Genomic DNA, 20,373 nt, shown 5'->3' on the forward strand with positions numbered 1-20,373 from the left:
TTAAGAAGTCTACTTTCTTTAGTGGAGGACAGCCCTGAGGCATCTCCGTTTATATGAACCATGAACAGAAGAAAATGGCCTGACATTGGGCATATCTGTCACATTATCAATAACCTTTTTCTGTTTTAATCCTGAAGAATATATATAACATTACATAATGTAGATTTTGTTTTTCTCAGGTGGAGAATTGACAACTCTGAACCACCTGGTAAGCTCACAACAATATCTTCTTACGAACTTAAGAAAGATCCCCACCGGATTCGTGAATGTGTGAAAATGTGTTCTTAAACAGCCATGTGTTCTCTGCTGCGCTCCCCCGAATTCTCATACACCTGAATTTGCGTAAATAAACGTCCTGCCAGCTCCTTATAAGACCATGCAACCACAGGACTGTGTGCACACAGAATCCACAGGAAATGCAAAAGCAATTATTTTGTGACTGATCAAAATTAGATTTGATTAAAATGTATTGTCATTATACAGCACAAGTACAGTACAAGGAAAATAAGTTTGGCATCCAACCAGAGTGCAAATGTAACAAGATTTATTACGCACATACTGTACGTACCAATTAGCCATGCATCTCCAGCTTATCCTTGCTCGAAGTGCACACCCACAGAGCTGTTTTGTAAGATGTAGGAGTCATGTGCACCTCCTGGGAAGCTGGACACCACGTGGAGCAGGTGGTTCTGGGCGTCGCAGATGATTTGAACGTTGATGGAGTGGAATTGCTTTCTGTTGAGATATGGAAACATATCTGGGGAGGGTGCCTTGAGGCGTGCATGCAGTCAATTGCGCCGATGGTGTTGGGCAGACCAGCAATGGCATGGAATCTTTTCTTGGCTGGGATCTGATGTTGTTCAGTATATGGGAACTTGATGTATTGTGTGGCCAGTTGTATGATTCTATCCACGACTCGCTGGAGGCCGTGGCTGATGGATGGCTGCGATTATGCCCACGCTGTCTCCCTCTGGAATGTCCCTAAAAATCCGAAGGTGGACAGTACCTGGACGTGTGGTGTTTGAGTGACTAGTCTGGCTCTTCTATGCTGGCTCCAGGTTATTGCACAGCTCCATTAGCACCAACAATAAAGAATAACAATAGAGAACAAGACTGTATATGGACTATTAATACAAAATGGCAAATATATACTGTAGCCTACATGAAAGGAATGGGATGTGTCCATTCTATTCCACTATGGCTATATACACGCAATTTAGTTTAGTGCTTATTTATTTATTCACTGCCATTTTCAGTGTTTGTGTAGTGCTTTTATTTATTTCAGGACATCACATCGCGCCAATGTGAAACGTAATTTTTAATGACACAAATATTCTCGTATTTATTATTATAATAACTTAAATCCGAGTCTGTAGAATCTATGTGAACGCAATCACCAATGATTTATCACAAATTAAGCCCTTAACACTATCAGTGCCTTTGATTAACGTTGATTTACCCCGTTGAATGCCACCATCCACTTCAATGTTAGCGTTAAAAACGCCTAATCTATGTTTTAAATTATGGCTATGTGTCTAATCTGCCCGTCGCTTATCAATGACTCGTTTGCAGTCAACATTGTCGAAGTGGATTGTTTTTTTATCGGTTCATTTTCGTTTTATAGCATTTTGAAAAGCCCTTGTTTTCAAGGAAAATAAAGATTCCATGATAAAAGACATTTACTGGAATATTCTAGAATACACAAAAACTGTCATTTTTCGGCCTATTTATGAATCGTTTTCAAATAAACGCTAGATTATCGATAGTATATGTGTACGTATGCACGCTATAGACGCGAGCTGAAAAATCGATTCTCTTATTTCCTCATCAGCGATCACAGCCAAACAGCCACATCACACATAGGGCAAACGCTGAGATCTCAGCGAATACAACTCTGATTATCCCAAAACTGGTAAAATAGATTCCTTACCTCAGATCAGATGTTCTCCCAAAAGATTATTCCAATTCCTGATCGCCATTCCAAATATCGATCACGCTTATTGATTGATTATTGGCTGCTGTAAATATATATTCCAGGCTGATTTCCGTCCCGCGAGCAGATCGCTCGCCAGCACAAGGAGCCAGTTGGCTCCCCCCCAGAGATCTACAGATCCCAGTTCAGTCGTCTGTGGCACTGAAAGTGTTAAGAACACGGACACAGTGTAGTTCTGGCCTATCTAAGACTGCTTTTCCACGTTCTTAAATGTTAACACTTTGAGTGCCAGCGACGTGTTATGTCGTCTTTTCATGCCCCCCGTTGAGTGCCGACGACGCGAATTGTCGTTTTTGTTTTTTTTATTAGCGATCTGAATTCATATTTCATCAACCGAGTCTCCCGTTGGTACAGCAGCCCCTCTAGGAGCTCCGATGGGAAAATACCGCCCCCTATCGTCTATCCCTGTGTAACTGCAGGCCATTCGATTATACTGGTGGATCTGTGGAGGGGGAGCCTCCTCGCTCCACTATGCTGGCGAGAGATCTGATGATGAGGGAAGTGATCGCGAGTTGGAAAGCAGCCTGGAATATATATTTACAGCAGCCAATAATCAATCAATAAACGCGATCGATATTTGGAATGGCGATCAGGAATTGGAATAATCTTTTTGGAGAACATCTGATCTAAGGTAAAGAGTCTGTTACCAGTTTTAGGATAATCGGAGCTGTATTCACTGAGATAACAGCGTGTATATGTGTGTGTGATGAGGAAATGAGAGAATCGATTTCTCAGCTCGCTTCTATAGCGTGCATAAGTACACATATACTATCGATAATCTAGCGTTTATTTGAAAACTATTCATAAATAGGCAGACAAATGACAACGTGTTTATGTGTTTATGCCGTTTATGAGGGAATCTTTCTATTTTCCGGAAATATTCGAGAAAACGATAGCTTTTCGAAATGCTCTAAATAGGATATGAACCGATTAAAAAAATTATTAAAAATTATTTTTTTTACAATGTTGACTGCAAACAAGTCATTGGTAAGCGACGGGCAGATTAGACACATAGCCATAATTTAAAACATAGATTATGCGTTTTTAACGCTATCATTGAAGTGGATGATGGCACTCAAGGACATTAATCAACGTTATGGCTGGCACTGAAAGTGTTAAGAACGAATCCCAGATAAGAAACCATTCAGGAATTCCAGAATTGTCCCAGGAACTTCGTAAGTGGAGTTTATAAGACATTTCTTTGTAACGTTTTCATAACTGCATTCGAGAATGAGGTCCATTGACTTTCAACTCCACATAATAAACTATGATCCTGTGTGCTCTGTTCCCCCAGTGCTATTATCTCAGCACAGAGGTTGATCTGCAGGAACAAGTTACCAGAGTGAGGAAACTGCACCACCTGCTGGCCATAGTTGTAACCTGCAGTCAATACCTGGGCCTGCCTTATAGCCCCCTGTTCATCATCACGCAGTAAAGCTCATTCCAATGACTCATATCTCTGCATTGGTTGGATTAATTCAATGATTATTTTCTGGGCAAACCTTTACTTTTTTTTCTCTTCCCTTTTCCCTCAAAGGTCATGTTTGCAGTACTACCAAACATGTCAATATGATGAGGACCATGAGTTCAATTTGCCAGTCAAATCAGCGTTGGTCAGCCATTTCTGCGAGAAGTAAGAATCTGTTGCGTGTCTACTAAATACTCCGGTAGGTCCAGTGCAGTGGTTTAAAAGTGTCCCTCCGCAGGGGACCAGGTTGGTCGTAGGATGAGGTAGGGTTGGGCGATTAATCCAGTTTAAATTTAAATTGTGAATTGTGATTATACTGCTTCCTTCAGAGCAGTGTGCTCTGCGCCCGCCTCCCCTTTTTCTGACAATCCCAGTGCTTTAGAATATTGTCCTATTATCTGTCCTGTGTGTGTCCATCACAGAAAGCAGCCAGTGGTGTGGGGGGTGGAGCTGTCTAGTGGCCATGGTTCCTGTGAGGTCCATACTTCCTGGCAGCTCAGTGACAAACCCCTAGTTGATCACGTCATTTTTGACACAGGTGACGTCTCTCAAGCACTCTACATGCCCCCTTAGGCTTAAAGGAACATGTCAACATTATGGTCAATGGGCTTACCATCTTTTCCAGAGTCAGGCAAAGAAGATACAGTAGATACCTATTTCCTCTCAGTGCATTCAGCAAAGCACAAGTGAATGGAAACGGATGAGGATCAGCTAGCCTAGCTGTTGGCCAAAAAACACCTCCATTAATTTGTGCTAAACTACGCTAGCTTGCAGCCGGATAGCTTTCTACTGAATGCACAGAGAGGAAATCGGTATCTATCTTCTTGTCTGACACCGGACAAGACGATAAGCACATTTCCCATAATGTTGGCGTGCCCCTTTAGTTCTGACATAATATGTAAGTATGTATTTAAGTATTTTTTAATGATTCGTTTCAGACTACTGTAATGAAACTGTGGCTGAGGACGGTGAAGAGGTGGCTTACTTCAGCACCATGGCCTGCTGCAGCCTGATCAACTTAACTTGAATCCACACAAAACGCAGTTGAAAACCAGTAAGTGTTCTTTTAAATTTAAATTAAATTATTATATTGTTTTTTTTTCATTTCATGTTCTCTCCCTTGACTTTTTTTTTTAAGTCACTGAATTTAAATCCTAATACATCTACGGATTTTCTCTTATCAATGTCAAATGAATTGTGATGACTGTTGCTGCCGTCGTCTTAGCTCCCCCTGAAGCTTTTGGAAAAACAACTAACCCGTCAAAAGGAAGACATGTCTTGTGATTTATTTTTTGTGGGTCAATTTCCCAAACTGGACCCCAGGAGAGTGTGTCACAGAAACCCACTATCGCCACAACTGTTTGTAACGGCGAGCTTGTGTTTATTTTTTCTCCGTTAGCGTTACGTCGTCACAACTCATTTCACAGTTCTATTTCAACAAGAAAATTCGACATATACTGACTTTACTTCGCCACAGCGAGAGGTGAGGAAAGATTAGGCCAATTTAATAAAAAGCGAAAGCAATACCTCCATTGTACAGCAAACATCGTATGCACACGTCAATCTTTAATTAGACAAATCCCCTCAACTGGATAATAGTAAAAAGCATTTATGTTCACACGTGAAATGAAGATTGTGTGTGTGTGTGTGTGTGTGTGTGGGTACGTTTTATTTGTGTGATTTGTAAACATGCACACTTTTGAGTTATTTTCTTTTCTAATTTCTCCTCCGCAGAAGGAACATGAGGAACACGGCGCTGAGTAGAATACACAGTGTGCAGACGGTGGGAACAACGATCTCCGTCACCATCTCCATGTGGCTGGTCAAGGGGTCTGAAAATCACACATACACACACATTAAAGACTCAGAAACACGCCACATGCTCACGCACACTGCCAACAAAGCCGTCTTAATGATGCTCAAGCACAGCACTCAAAGGGTTAATAAAGTTGTTTCATTAGTCAATCTTTTATCTTGTGAGTTCTTTTTTAATTTTCTTAATTTTAATGAGCGTGAATGATTTCCTTACCATGTATAAGTCTTAGAATATTGGCAGCAGTACTCCGCTGTTCCTCTAATGAAAAGAGAGAAATTACTCAGAGTTGAACCAAGGCACATTAACCCTTTGAGAACTGCAATGCCATTATAATCACGCTGGTATTGCACAAAAAAGTCCACTGGGCGCTCTTGGGCACATGAGAATAGAAAGCATACTTAAAGTATAGAAGCATTATGTGTAACAGTAAGCAGGAACTGATTATTAACTGTATACCAGTAAGCAAGAACTGATGATTAACTGTATACCAGTAAGCAAGAACTGATGATTAACTGTATACCAGTAAGCAAAAACTGATGATTAACTGCAGAGGTTGTTTTGATATAGAAGAAAGTATAGGAGCATCCTGTATGACAGTAAGCAAGAACTGATGTATTTAAAAAAAAAACAAGCTCCTGGTTGAATTGGAAGTTAGTATTAAAAATGGTTCCGTTTTCACTCAGCGAGTTTGACTTTAAAGCCACACAATCACACCGTAGCAGAAAGAAAAAAATATCCATGTTAAAGATTTGTACCCCTTAAGTTCCTACACTTCATCATGCACAGGCCAAACCTTTGGCATTTCTGCATGTTCCTTGGACTTTCTTCTAGCTGGAGGGGCAAACAAAGAAAAATCCTGTTAGAGAATTTTGGTAGCTAGTCTTCTCTACTTCCAAACGTTTTGCCTAATCAATCTATGAATTTGTTCATACTTGTCCAGAAGTGCATTCCAAACTAGATGCACCTGTTTCCAAGTTGTATTATACTGACTATTGTAGTACTATTTTTTTTCTCCATTCATTACATTTATTATCAGCAGGTAATTGGTATTTGAGGCAGAATCGTTATTTGTTTACCCCAGCTAGTTGCTCTCATAGTATTGACCTATCGCAAACCCTGCCCCCTTTTCCCCAGGAAGCAACAGTTGTGATTGGAGGATCACGAAAAGGGGCCGGGTTTGAGATGGGTCAATTCTACATGACGTGTTACGCTCATTGGCTACGATTGTCATTTATCTGACTTCACCTGGTGTTTGCCTACCAAGATGTCTGTGATGATGATGTCATGGGAATACTATGAATATATTTGAACTGACCTGCAGCTAGGAGCTGGTTGCTGGAGGAGCAGGTCTCGGTGGCCTTCCTCTTCCAGTTCTCAACCTGGGGGAAGGCGTTCAGGCACTCGTTAGTTAAAGTCATGACTTATTTAGAATGAATCTCTACCAATTACTGCTACACGTCCATGGTCAACTGCCAAGTGTTTATGGCGTGACTCCAGGAAAGAGGGTCAGTACCTACATTTGCATATAACTTTCTTTTATAGTGTCTCTTGTGTTTATCAATAAAAAAAACATAACTTTAAAAGTTTGAATTGTCACATGTTTTTAATATAACGGGGGTGATGGAGGGAAAGCTATGAGGGAAACTACTTCATTACATATCGTCTCACCTCTCTCTGATTGGGGAATCCGTTGGAGCTGATGATGCGTTTGTAGTATTGCACGGAAGCTTTGGGATAGCGTGGCTTGTTCTTGTTCCGGAAGTCCACGTAGTACAGGCCGAACCTCTCTGAGTAACCTTCATCCCACTCGAACTTGTCCAGCAGGGACCACGCCGTGTAGCCCCTCACGTTGACGCCGTCTTTAATAGCTGAGGCCAAGGAAAGATAGGAATGTTTGAATGAAATGTAGACGTAAACATTTTTAAATGTACCCCAACTTTATTTCCTGTTGCAGTTTTGCTAATATTTAGCAAATGTTTATATATTTAGCTGACGGGAAATAAACTTGGTTTCCAAGCTGTTCCCCTAGCAACAGAATTCCACTGAAGTATACTTTTTACATCACCAAATCACAATGAAATGGAGAAAAGACCTAGGCACAAATAAATAAACAACATAAACTAAAACAAGAAGAAAATACCCACATATACAGCAGCTGCCATGGGGATAATTAAAGTACTACTGAATCTTAGAGTAAATTCCCATGATGGTGCTGTATTCTGTTGCTCACTCACCTTTCAGCATCTCAATGTAGTCTTTATAATCCTGTATTCTGTTGCTCACTCACCTTTCAGCATCTCAATGATGTAGTCTTTATAATACTGTATTCTGGAGCTCACTCACATTTCAGCATCTCGTTGATGTAGTCTTTATAATACTGTATTCTCCAGTCATCACAGAGTTGTGTACACGTCATCTTCTCTGAGACCCCGTTCTCCGTCACATAGATCATCGGGTTCCCATACTGAGTCTAGACAGAAACAAGTCACAACGACATACTTTGTAAGTTCTCGTACGAAAATTAGCTATAGTAAAACCTATAGTATTCCAATGTTTTTTTCTCATACACAATATAGAGATTCACCACAGAAATTGTGTAGAGATTCATAGTATTCTTTTTTTTCTACTTTTTCTGTGATTTTTCTCCCCATCCCAATTTACCTCTCGTGCCAATTCTCCCTCCCCTGTCCTGAATCGTTGCTCGCATATGCCCCCCACTGGCCAGTTGTAGGGAGGATAGAAGCCTTGCATCACATGTCCCCTCCGATACATGTGGAGGCAGCCTGTCACATCTTTTCACCTGCCAGCGCGGACTCTCATTTGGTGAGGAGTAACGTGTAGGAGGCTCACATTCCCCCTGCCATTTTTCCTGACTTTGCTGTGCAGGCGCCCCAACCGACCTGTCGCTGTTCACAACGACCAGACTACCACCCTTCGACTTCCCACCCGCTAACTCTGCCAATTGAGTTAGTATGACGGCCGGCCCAAGCCGGAGGCAACGCCGACAGCCGGATTCGAACCCGGTGTCTCCTGCATTGGTGACGAGCGCAATGTCCGCTGCACCACCCAGCCGCCCCAGATTCATAGTATTCTTGAGTGTTTATTTTTTTCATACACACTAAGATGTACTACAGAAATACTGTACTGATTCACCATAGTAATTGTATTGTTGAATAAATATTTTAGAAATTAAAGGTGAATCACTATAGTCCTTCCTCTATTGGTTTTGGAATAATGTAGACAATTTAGATTCAAATTGACATTCGTTAACAGTATTCTATAAATATCTATTACAAACCCCACCCAGCCCGCTCCCACCCATTCTCGTAAATCCCACTCCCACCAGATCCTGGTCCCTTCCCCCACCCGCCTTCTCAGTCTCATTTTTCCTAAATAAGGAAAAATAAAATGCAGATAGAGTAAGATATAGTCAAGTTAGACCGCGCTCACAAGTTCTCACACTGGGTGCTGTAATCCCATAAAGTTCAGTATATCAAAAAGCAGGGTAGCCGGACCAGCACTCACAGGTTCAATGTTTTTTAATGGCAGCCTGAATAAAAAGCAGACATGTTTCGGACAATGTCCTTCTTCAGTGATATGGCTAGAAACATGTCTGCTTTTTATTCAGGCTGCCATTAAAAAAAACATTGAACCTGTGAGTGCTGGTCCGGCTACCCTGCTTTTAGATAGAGTAAGATAAAATAAATGGGGGGGGGGGGGGGGTGGGGGGGTGTTCAGCTCAGTTATTTATATATTGATTTCTTCGACAGGGTGTCAATATATTCTTAAACGGGTAGACAGATTTTATGGAAGGTCTTTAGGGAACCTTTTAGGGAAACCCCAATCCTATCAAGCCCTAATGCATTGCAATATCTCATTGATCCATCTATTATGAGTAGAATAATGAATGGAGAATAAGCCTCCTAGTCCTGTGGTTTTAACAGATTTAATGGTATTAATTAGTATTTTGTATGTAAAATCACGAATACTATAGTTTTACTGTAGTTAATTCTGTTGTGGGTTACTTCTACCAAATGTAAAAACACACCAACAGACTGTCTAAGTCAGGACTTAATATATTATTTAGTTACAGATAGTATTAGTTATGTACAGGGCAAAAAGCAGAGTATTGCCAGAAAGCTTGCAGAAGTTGTTTGTTTTTAGCTCCGTGTATTTCAGTATGCAGCGTAAAACTGGAATTATCTACACAATGATTTAAAAGGTTGTGCAAATATCTTTTTTTTTTTTTTGTATTTTATTTTTTTATAATTTTTTAAACAAACACATAAACAAACATGACAACATAAAATATCTTTCATATCAAGAAAATGTATAAAGAAAGAACAATCCTTTCCTTATGACTTTGTTTATTTATTGTTTTGAGTAAGAATAAGATTTTCTTCTCCCTGCTCCTTTTCGCTCATGGAATATGCAAATTGAGATATGCTTTGACTATGAAACACTTTTTTTTTCTTTTATGGAACTGTGCATTACCATGAACGGAACACATGAAAATTAAATTAAATGTAAATTTGAGATATTTAATTTGACCACAGTGTAATCACCATCCACGACACCACAGGGGGCACAAGTCACCTACATGTGTGATCATCATCCACGACACCACAGGGGGCACAAGTCACCTACATGTGTGATCATCATCCACGACACCACAGGGGGCACAAGTCACCTACATGTGTGATCATCATCCACGACACCACAGGGGGCACAAGTCACCTACAGTAATCATCCACGACACCACAGGGGGCACAAGTCACCTACATGTGTGATCATCATCCACGACACCACAGGGGGCACAAGTCACCTACAGTAATCATCCACGACACCACAGGGGGCACAAGTCACCTACAGTGTGATCATCATCCATGACACCACAGGGGGCACAAGTCACCTACAGTGTGATCATCATCCACGACACCACAGGGGGCACAAGTCACCTACATGTGTGATCATCATCCACGACACCACAGGGGGCACAAGTCACCTACATGTGTGATCATCATCCACGACACCACAGGGGGCACAAGTCACCTACAGTAATCATCCACGACACCACAGGGGGCACAAGTCACCTACATGTGTGATCATCATCCACGACACCACAGGGGGCACAAGTCACCTACATGTGTGATCATCATCCACAACACCACAGGGGGCACAAGTCACCTACAGTGTGATCATCATCAGACACCACAGGGGGCACAAGTCACCTACAGTGTGATCATCATCAGACACCACAGGGGGCACAAGTCACCTACAGTGTGTGATCATCATCCATGACACCACAGGGGGCACAAGTCACCTACAGTGTGATCATCATCCATGACACCACAGGGGGCACAAGTCACCTACAGTGTGATCATCATCCATGACACCACAGGGGGCACAAGTCACCTACAGTGTGATCATCATCAGACACCACAGGGGGCACAAGTCACCTACAGTGTGTGATCATCATCCATGACACCACAGGGGGCACAAGTCACCTACAGTGTGATCATCATCCATGACACCACAGGGGGCACAAGTCACCTACAGTGTGATCATCATCAGACACCACAGGGGGCACAAGTCACCTACAGTGTGATCATCATCCATGACACCACAGGGGGCACAAGTCACCTACAGTGTGATCATCATCAGACACCACAGGGGGCACAAGTCACCTACAGTGTGATCATCATCAGACACCACAGGGGGCACAAGTCACCTACAGTGTGATCATCATCCATGACACCACAGGGGGCACAAGTCACCTACAGTGTGATCATCATCAGACACCACAGGGGGCACAAGTCACCTACAGTGTGATCATCATCAGACACCACAGGGGGCACAAGTCACCTACAGTGTGATCATCATCCATGACACCACAGGGGGCACAAGTCACCTACAGTGTGATCATCATCAGACACCACAGGGGGCACAAGTCACCTACAGTGTGATCATCATCCATGACACCACAGGGGGCACAAGTCACCTACAGTGTGATCATCATCCATGACACCACAGGGGGCACAAGTCACCTACAGTAATCATCCACGACACCACAGGGGGCACAAGTCACCTACAGTGTGATCATCATCCATGACACCACAGGGGGCACAAGTCACCTACAGTGTGATCATCATCAGACACCACAGGGGGCACAAGTCACCTACAGTGTGATCATCATCAGACACCACAGGGGGCACAAGTCACCTACAGTGTGATCAAGTCACCTACAGTGTGATCATCATCAGACACCACAGGGGGCACAAGTCACCTTGACGAAGTTGAGCAGGCGGCGGAAGCCCCAGGGCACGGAGTAGAGCCACTCGGATCCCGGGTCTGGCCAGCGGGGGTCCACCAACTCCGCCAGGTCACGGTCGGTGAAGTAACTGCTGCCACTGCGGCCCGACGGGTAGTTCTTCTGGGTTATGTAGCGGGTGGTGAAGTGACCGATTCCAAGGAAGTCGCAGGTTCCCTTGATGTAGCTCTTCTCCTGGGAGGAGAAGGTGGGCAGGCGGGACGTCCCGAGCCCCTGCTGAGCACTCTTTCTTCCTGGGGGGTGTAGAGGGAGAACACAGTCAAAGCTAGGTTTGTGTTGACTCAATTGTATCCTTGCACTGAAGAACCATATAAATCCATTTCTTGGACAGCCCAGTTGTAAAGTTAAAGGAACACATCAATATTATGGGAAATGCACTTACGATCATCTCCAGAGTCCGACAAGAAGATAGATATACATTTCCTCTGTGTTAAGTAGAAAGCTATCTGGTTGCAAGCTAGCCTAGCTTAGCACAAATGAATGTAAGCGGATATAGCCTAGCTTAAAACTCCGGGAGAGGTGTTTTTGGCCAACCGCTATCCGCTTCCATTAATTTCTGCTAAACTAGGCTAGCTTGCAGCCAGATAGCTTTCTACTGAACACACAGAGAGGAAATTGGTATTCTTCTTGTCTGACTGGAGGAGGCAGTAAGCGCATTTCCCATAATTTTGGCATGTTAGCATAGAATAGGACTCAATCTCCTTTTTTTTTACTGAATGCAAGCAACACTTTAATTCACAATTGTTAGATAATTAGCTTTGAAAACGCTGTTCATATAAAAACGGATTCCTTGTTGCAAGGCTTCAATGGACCCATCTTAAACAATGACCGTTGTGATTGAAGGATGAAGAAACGAGGGGCGGGGTTTGATATCAAGGTCAATTATAACTTCACTTGTCCTTCCCCTATCCCTCTGCTCACTCGCTAAGGAGATTTTTCTCCCTGGATACACAGTGGGAACACATTCAAAAGTAAGGCTTCTATTGGCTAATATCACTTCCATTTAAATGTTTGCACCAATGTCCGGTGAGCTGCATGGGAAAGAAACTTGCCGATGAAGTCTTTCATGACTTGAGGGTAGTCTCCATGGAAGATGGGGGTGGCGAACCAGCCCATGTAGAACTGGACATATCTCTCAGCAGCTTCTATGTCCTTCTGGTTACTGATGTCCACCGGTTCTCCCCAGTCCCCAGACAGAGAGATACCGAGGAGACCTGCAGGCGTGAACACACCGTTAACGTATCATTGGTAGTTTGACTGGTAGTAGTTTGGTACTGGCCATGGTACAAATCATTTGCCAGAGTGAAATCCATGTATTGCTATGGTGCCACTTTTGTATGTACGGGATAAAACCATGGTATAATCCAATTTAAGGGTGCTATAGATAATATTCAGCCACTAGATGTTGCACTAGACTAGAGCATGTAATTTATCCAATCAGGTGCATTCCATGTGTGGAAATGGGAAGTAGGGAGGGGATACATGCATGCAATATGTAAACATACATTTTGGACCCACACATTTTTTTTAAATGAAAGCATCAGCCTTTTTTTTGAGAAAGCAATACTTTTCCACATCTTTCTAAAAGCCCTGTTCATGTATTCTTTTTAAATATATATATATATATATATATATATATATATATATATATATATATATATATATATATATATATATATATATATATATATATATAAATGCTATCTATAGCACCTTTAAGTCATGATACCGACAGTATTCCCATAATTTTATGGTCACTACCCTTGTGACAAATAAATTATGAAAATATGCAACTTTTTGGGGGGAAATACCATACTTTTTGTTTTGTTTACCTTTCTGTTTCGCCCTCCACTGTGTGTCATATGTATGCCACACCTTTGCATGTGCCTTAAAAAAAGTGAATTGAATCCAATGAATTCAAGGTGGACATTAATCGATGAATGTTTCATTCCAAGGATAGGATACATCATTTGAGTCTAGTCTCCTACCTTGATCATGTGGTGGGCGGCCCTGTAGGCACCAGTTCCCCTCAGCTTCAGTCCAGGGGCATGCTCTCCTGTCTCATAACCCTCGACCGCCACCGACTGCAGTTACAACAACAACAACAACAACAACACATCAGTGTGACTGCAGTACTCGCATACTGTCACAAATAACAAATGGAACTACGTGGTAACAACTATTATTTCAAGTGGATGTTTTACTGGAAAGAACTATTCATTCTTATGCCACAAGGGTGAGGGATGAGGTGAAAACAGGAAAATCTCAAACCACATCTGTTTTGGAACCTACCCACGGGTTGTTGAATGTGACCCAGTATTTCACTCTGTTGCCAAACCTTTCAAAGCACAGGTTAGCAAACTCGTTGAAGTGATTGACCATGCTGATGTTCTGCCACCCACCGTACTTCTCTTGTAAGACCTGGCAAAGCATGAAGAGAGAGAGCGAGGAATAGAAGGCAGTAGTAGACAAGAAGGCACGGCAATGCCTCTACTTCCTTAGGCGCCTAAGGAAGTCCAAAGTGAGTCAGAAGATCCTTAAGAACTTCTACTCATGCACAATAGAGAGCATCCTGACTGGCAATATCACCTCCTGGTTTGGGAATAGCACCGCACAAGACCGTAGCAGACTTCAGAGAGTGGCCCGTTCAGCCGAACGCACAATTGGAGGTGGGCTTCCCACTCTCCAAGACATTTACAACAAGCATTGCATGGGTAAGGCTAAGAGAATAATCAAAGACTCTAGCCACCCAAACAACTGCCTCTTTGAACTGCTGCGGTCAGGCACGCGATACCGGAGTCTCATGGCAAGCACAGAGAGACTTCTATCCCCAGGCCATCAGGATGCTCAACGACAATAACACTATGTAACAAACTATCAAATACACTCACAGCACACGCACACACGCACTTTAAATAAACAACTCACTGTAGCACCCACTTTAGACAAGTTGTACCTCGTCCCATTTCTGCATTGTACTGTATATTGTATTGTAACTCAGTTACACATTTTTTTTCTACTCTATTGTATATATGTATATTGAACACTTTTGTTTACACTTGTTAAGTACTTTTGACTTCTATTTTATACTTATCTATTTAATTTTTTATCTAGCACACTCTCAGGAGCAGAACAGAAAAAAGCATTTCATATAAAAGTATTCTGTATTTTTGTATGACAACTAATAAAGAAACTTGAAACTTGAACTTGAATACCATGTCATTTATAGCATTGGATTTATTGAGGATCAGTGTTTCATACACCAACCTGTGGGAGGTCCCAGTGATACAGGGTGACAATAGGAGTGATCTTGTTCTCCAGCAGGTTGTCAATCAGCTCCTCATAGTATTTGATTCCCTTCTCGTTCACATGGTCGGCTGTGATCGGAAGTCACAATATAGAGTACATTTCAGCATTATACTTATAAAGGGACTGCATTTATATGTAGCGCTTTTCATCCAAAGCGCTTTACAATTTATGCCTCACATTCACCCATGCACTCACACAATCACACACTGATGGCAGAGGCAATCAATGCAAGGTTTCAACCTGCTCATCGGGAGCAGTCAGGGGTTAAGTGTCTGGCTCAAGGACACTTAGACATGGGAGGAGCCAGAATCAAACTGGGAGCCTTCAGATTACCTGACGACTGCTCTACCTCCTAAGCCATGCATATCAACTGTGTTTTGTGCCACGCATCACTGTAGCTGATTTCCCACAATAGATTATTGTAACAGTATGGTCTTTCATTCAGCAACTATTTGCTTGTAATACTTTGTCTTTATTTGACTGGCTAATAACCCTATTCATTGTACTAGGATTCAACATCCTCAATATCACAAGCACAAATTCATACATATTTAAAGTCCCCATGAAATGGCTAGCAGAATGCTATATGATTCAGCATATTTATATGTTTCCTATAAAAACAGGAAGCTAGGAAGTGACTTGCCGTGGATATTGATTGCCGTTTACAGTAGCCAATAGCGCTGAATGTGCATTATGGTCAACCCATTAGCTAGCAATGTTATCGACGTTATGAATGTTGGTAATGTTAGCAAGCTAACGTTGAACATTGGTTCATTGGTTCGTTAACCAGGCAGAGTGCTAGCTTACCGGTACAATGTGCTGTTATTTCATTGAATGCAATATTAGTATACACCCCTGTGTACTGGATGACTCATCAATATTTTCTTTTATTGTTTTCCAGGAAATTAAGAAATCTAAAATACCATTAAGAATTTTACCATTAAGTCATTGTTGGAACATAGTGGCGTATAGGTGACAATCAGCGCAAGACATTTGTTATAAATTAACTTAAACATCTATTTTGATTTCATGGAGCCTTTAATCTCAATATGTTGCAAACTAAACAGATTTGTGCAAGAATGTGAGATTGTGTGCAAAATGCATGCTTGCTACTTAAAGACCTCCATCATGCTACAGTAGGTACACATGCCTGCCATTGACTATATTCACACGGCAGCCATTTTGCTCTTAAATCATGCTCAAATTGGGATTCTTTTCCAACCTGTTCCCACAATCCCAATTTGAGCATGAGATCTGGAGTTGGTCCTTGGGCGCCAGACTATGGATTCCCACTGCTCCTATAGTTAGGATGGGTTCTGGTATCTGTGAAAATGTACTTTGCAAAAACATTCATTCTAAAATAAATAAACATTGTTTTTTATTTTTATTTTAGGGTGAAGTTTAATATAACTAAGTATACGTATACAGTCCAGTCTGATACGGTTTGATCAGACATCAGCAGCTGTACTCACACTTAATCCCAGTGGGGATGAGTCTGGGCCAAGAGATGGAGAAACGATAGTGGTTCAGTTTCAGCTCCTTCATCAGGGAGATGTCATCCTGTGCAACATACAAGTGGACGTTTACTCAGTACTCGCATGGCAGTTAAAACCACACGGGATATACTGCGATAAACAAAGCCAAAGCAAAATAATCAATAAAATAGGAAATGGAAACAAAATAATCTGATGTACAGGAGAGGGATAGAGTAGAGCTACGATTGAGATAATGTGGGGACTGAGTCTCTGGTGGGCATTGTTTATAATTGAAGTATATGGAACAGGATTTGTTGTTGATTTCTGTTGTTGACGTGGGGAGTTGTAGGAGTTAATTCTTGTTGATTTTTTTTTTTTTTATCCACTTTTTCTCCCATTTTCAATTTTTTTCCCATCCCAATTTCGTATCATCCAATTCAACCCTCCCCTGTCTCGAACGCTGTTTCTTGCCTCCCACAAGCCGGCTGCAATGTAGACTAAGTCATACATAGCACGAGTCCCCTCCGATACTCGAGGTAACAGCAGTCGCATCTTTTCACCTGCGCGGCGCAATCTTTCAGCGTCAGGGGTCTGCGCTTTGGAGGGGCGCCGCCCCCATCGCTTCCTGATTCTACTGCGCAGGCGCACCAACCGGCCTGTAGGAGTCGCTGTCCACAACGCCTGATCCCCACCCATCAGTTTCCCACCCCCTAATACTGCCAATGTGTATTAGTACGGACGACCAGCTAAACTGAAAGCAATGTGGAGCGCTGGGCTCGAACAGGCGAACCCAGTGTCTCCAGTATTCGTGGTGAGTGCCTTGCCCACTGCACCACGTAGCCGCCTTTCTTGTTGATTTCTTAAAAACAACAGGGTGATAGCCACTTATTGTTGGACCCCCCCTCTCTCTCTCTCCTTTTTACGGAAATGTACAATGTGTACGTATTACAAATAAGAAATATATTGACTTATTTACAAATAAGTACATATATTTGAGTTTCCCTGCTGGGACCCTCGTATGGAAGGCAAAACTTCAAAACTAACAAGACTATAATAATAATAATGCAGGACCTGTTCAGAGGTCTTTAATTGGCATGCAACTATCCTCAATGTTTAGCGGTTAGCACACACGGTTACACACACACACACCGGAACACACACGCATGCATTGTTCTTTGTAGGATCGCAGATGCGATTCATCTCTGCGATTAACCCATCCCGTCGTCCTTCCCCCCAAGGGCAGCTGGGAGCAGACAGGCGTCGGCGAGGGCCGCGCCAGGGGACCAATCCAAGTGCTCCTGCCCGTCTTCGTCAAGGACGCCACAGCGTTAGCGATCTGTTGTTGTGCATGTTTTTCCATTGGGTTTATCTTATCGGGGGGGAAACCCTTGCGAGCACGGGGAGAACATGCAAACTCCACACAGAAAGGCCTGGGAGATACCCCACCTGGGTACCTGGGATCATGGAAACCTGGTCCCCAAGCGGGAATCGAACCCTGGACCTTCTTGCTGTGAGGCGACAGTGTTAACCACTACACCACCGTGCCGCTATCATTGTTGGTTTGACTCCCGATCACGCTGTTTGTTTTAGACTTTCGCCAATAGGAAATGTCAATATATTACATTACTCTATATAAGATAACATAATGTACATTATGTACCTTTTTTCCTGTGGTCAATTAGTACAATTTATGTTTTCTGATGAGACCGTGTTAGCCAGTTAGAGTACCTTGCACCTTGTGTATACTGTCTTTTAGTGGCGAATCCTCCTGGAAGCCAACGGAAGCCAGGCTTCCCCATTATTAAAATATGAATTAATATGAAATATGAAAAGAAAAAAAATTATATAGTTTACAATAATAATAAAAAATCATAATTTTTCATCTCTGTGTTATAATTTTTATTTTTTTTCTCCCTCTTCTCCTTCTCACTCTCTCTAACACACTGAGACACAGTGCAGTCACTGAGGCAGTCATTGCAGCAGAGGAGAGGAGGCAGAGGGGAGGTGTCTTTCTCCAGCTTCCACCATGTGATTCATGTATGTGGAGTCCAAAACCAATACTAGCCTATCAGATTCGAGCTGACTAAAGCCCTTCCCACACCTTAAAACGGGTCGTCAGCAAACTAAGTATACTCTGGCCTCTGCACATTTGCCGCCCTGGAGGTGTGGGAAGAGCTTTACTCAGCTCGAATCTTATTAAATCTAGCCCATGGAATAGTATAGCTGTATGTTTACACTTTATACGATTATAAAAAAAAAATTGTAATTAAAAAAAAATTGGCATCCCCAGTTATTTTACCCACACGACGCCACTGTCTTTTACTCATATTCATATACATTTATTGTAACTGATAGGGCATACAGACCCTCATCTGCACCTTGTTTACACTGTTTATTTTTTCTCATATTTCTATATTCAGAGTTAATTATATTGTTTACACTGTTTATTTTTTCTCATTATATTCAGATCTAATTTTATTGCCTATATTTATGTCTTTCTTCTATCACCCTGCACATACCTCTATACATCCACTCCCCCACTGCTATGGCATCCGAATTTCCCCCAAGGGAATCATTAAAGGAACATCGTATCTTATCGTATGATCTTAGTGGATGGATAGTGTTTGTACGGTTGATTCAACACCTTCATCTTGTAGTAGCCTTCGCAGGAGGAGTCTCCGGTGTCGTTCAGCTGAATCTTGCCCTTCTTGTGGCTGAACACGTCCCAGATGCTCAAACCTTTTCCATCTTTGTCCCAGGCTCCTTCGGTTTGATAGGCTGAACTGCCGGCACCCCACGAAAATCCTAATAAATGTTCCAGCAAACACATCAGAGTCCTCAGTTAGACACGTAATGGCACCACCCTGGACACAAGCCATATTACAATTATCATGTGTCTGTTCTAATGTCCAGTAATTCAAGGGTATCATTCCAAAATAGTATATTCATAAAACACTTAACTCATGTTCATCGCTCAACATGTCCAAAGTTCAGATAATGATATGCTCTGCAATGTGACCCGTTTTATTAGTATAAATAGCCAATACGTTCAAGAATATCATATTGTAACTTTTATGCCAGAAATAATTTAATAGGAGTAGTAGGTGTCACATTTGTATTTTTATTCACCATTTTTGGAATGGTGAAAATATAATTTTGGAAACCTGGTTTTGCAGAATAATATGATATTATAGATATTATATTATGATATGAATAGTGTTCATACCAGCTGGAAAAGTGCCATAATAGAAGGAGCCGCGCTCGTTCTTTGTCCAGTCGAAGTCCTCAGCCGCAGACAGACACAGCACCAACATAAGCACATAGCACACCCTGGTCGCACAGCGGGGCAGCATGATATCCCTGGGCCTGCAGCGCGGTCACCGGCTCGTTCCAACTGCAATCTCTCACTCGCTGACCTCTAAACATGGGCGAGAACGCATTCAGCACCTGATCGGCTGTCAAAACGCATCACTCAAACGTCCCGTGCCAAGCCTTGGAACAAAAACATCACCTTTGTGTCTGAAACACACACATACACACACAAGCAGACAAGCTTTTATCCTGTTTGAAAACAGTCCAAAGGTTAGACTCAATGAGAGAAATCCCTAATGTGATTAGTGACAGTAAACTGACATCAAATAGTCTAGAATCATCCAGTGCATTTGGACTACAGAGGGGGTCCCGTGTCCCCAAAGCAGAACCAAATACCTCTATTGAGAGTCAATGGAGTGTGAGCTCATTCTGCTGAGCTGACAGATCCCTTACAAACGGTGGTTTCACCGCTGTAAGCAGAGTTGATGTTGGAGGGGCCGATATGTTTACAATATACCATCACGTACACAATGGGGGGATCAAAGTACACTTGGGGTATAGTACACATAACAATAGCCTCATCATCTGACTTTCACTAAGGACACTGGCGTGCTGTATCAATAAATGTAATGTAATAGATTCTGCTCATGAATGCTGTTACGAGACATT

General features: G+C 42.2%; 2 protein-coding genes across 2 annotated transcripts in view; one reads left to right on the forward strand and one right to left on the reverse strand.

Moving 5' to 3' along the window:
- The window catches only part of zwilch (zwilch kinetochore protein), a 47,795-nt gene extending 41,083 nt beyond the window's left edge, over nt 1-6,712 (forward strand). Inside the window, exons 14-19 of the mRNA XM_084334701.1 lie at nt 180-208; nt 3,288-3,424; nt 3,531-3,626; nt 3,884-3,999; nt 4,400-4,515; nt 5,196-6,712. Coding sequence (XP_084190827.1) covers nt 180-208; nt 3,288-3,424; nt 3,531-3,626; nt 3,884-3,999; nt 4,400-4,488 — 467 coding nt within the window. The 3' untranslated portion in view covers nt 4,489-4,515; nt 5,196-6,712. The remainder of the gene's footprint in view (nt 1-179; nt 209-3,287; nt 3,425-3,530; nt 3,627-3,883; nt 4,000-4,399; nt 4,516-5,195) is intronic.
- On the reverse strand, nt 5,178-19,745 carry lctlb (lactase-like b; the record flags this gene model as incomplete). Its single annotated transcript, XM_084334702.1, has 13 exons — nt 5,178-5,293; nt 6,593-6,656; nt 6,946-7,145; nt 7,621-7,747; nt 11,564-11,841; nt 12,661-12,822; nt 13,441-13,495; nt 13,597-13,692; nt 13,901-14,029; nt 14,876-14,985; nt 16,390-16,477; nt 19,037-19,197; nt 19,619-19,745. 13 exons carry the CDS (start codon nt 19,743-19,745, stop codon nt 5,178-5,180), a joined length of 1,713 nt encoding a protein of 570 aa, XP_084190828.1.
- Nucleotides 19,746-20,373: the final 628 nt, after the last annotated feature.

Source organism: Notolepis coatsorum, assembly GCF_963971535.1.
Source record: "Notolepis coatsorum genome assembly, chromosome: 18".
Lineage (NCBI taxonomy): Eukaryota > Metazoa > Chordata > Actinopteri > Aulopiformes > Paralepididae > Notolepis > Notolepis coatsorum.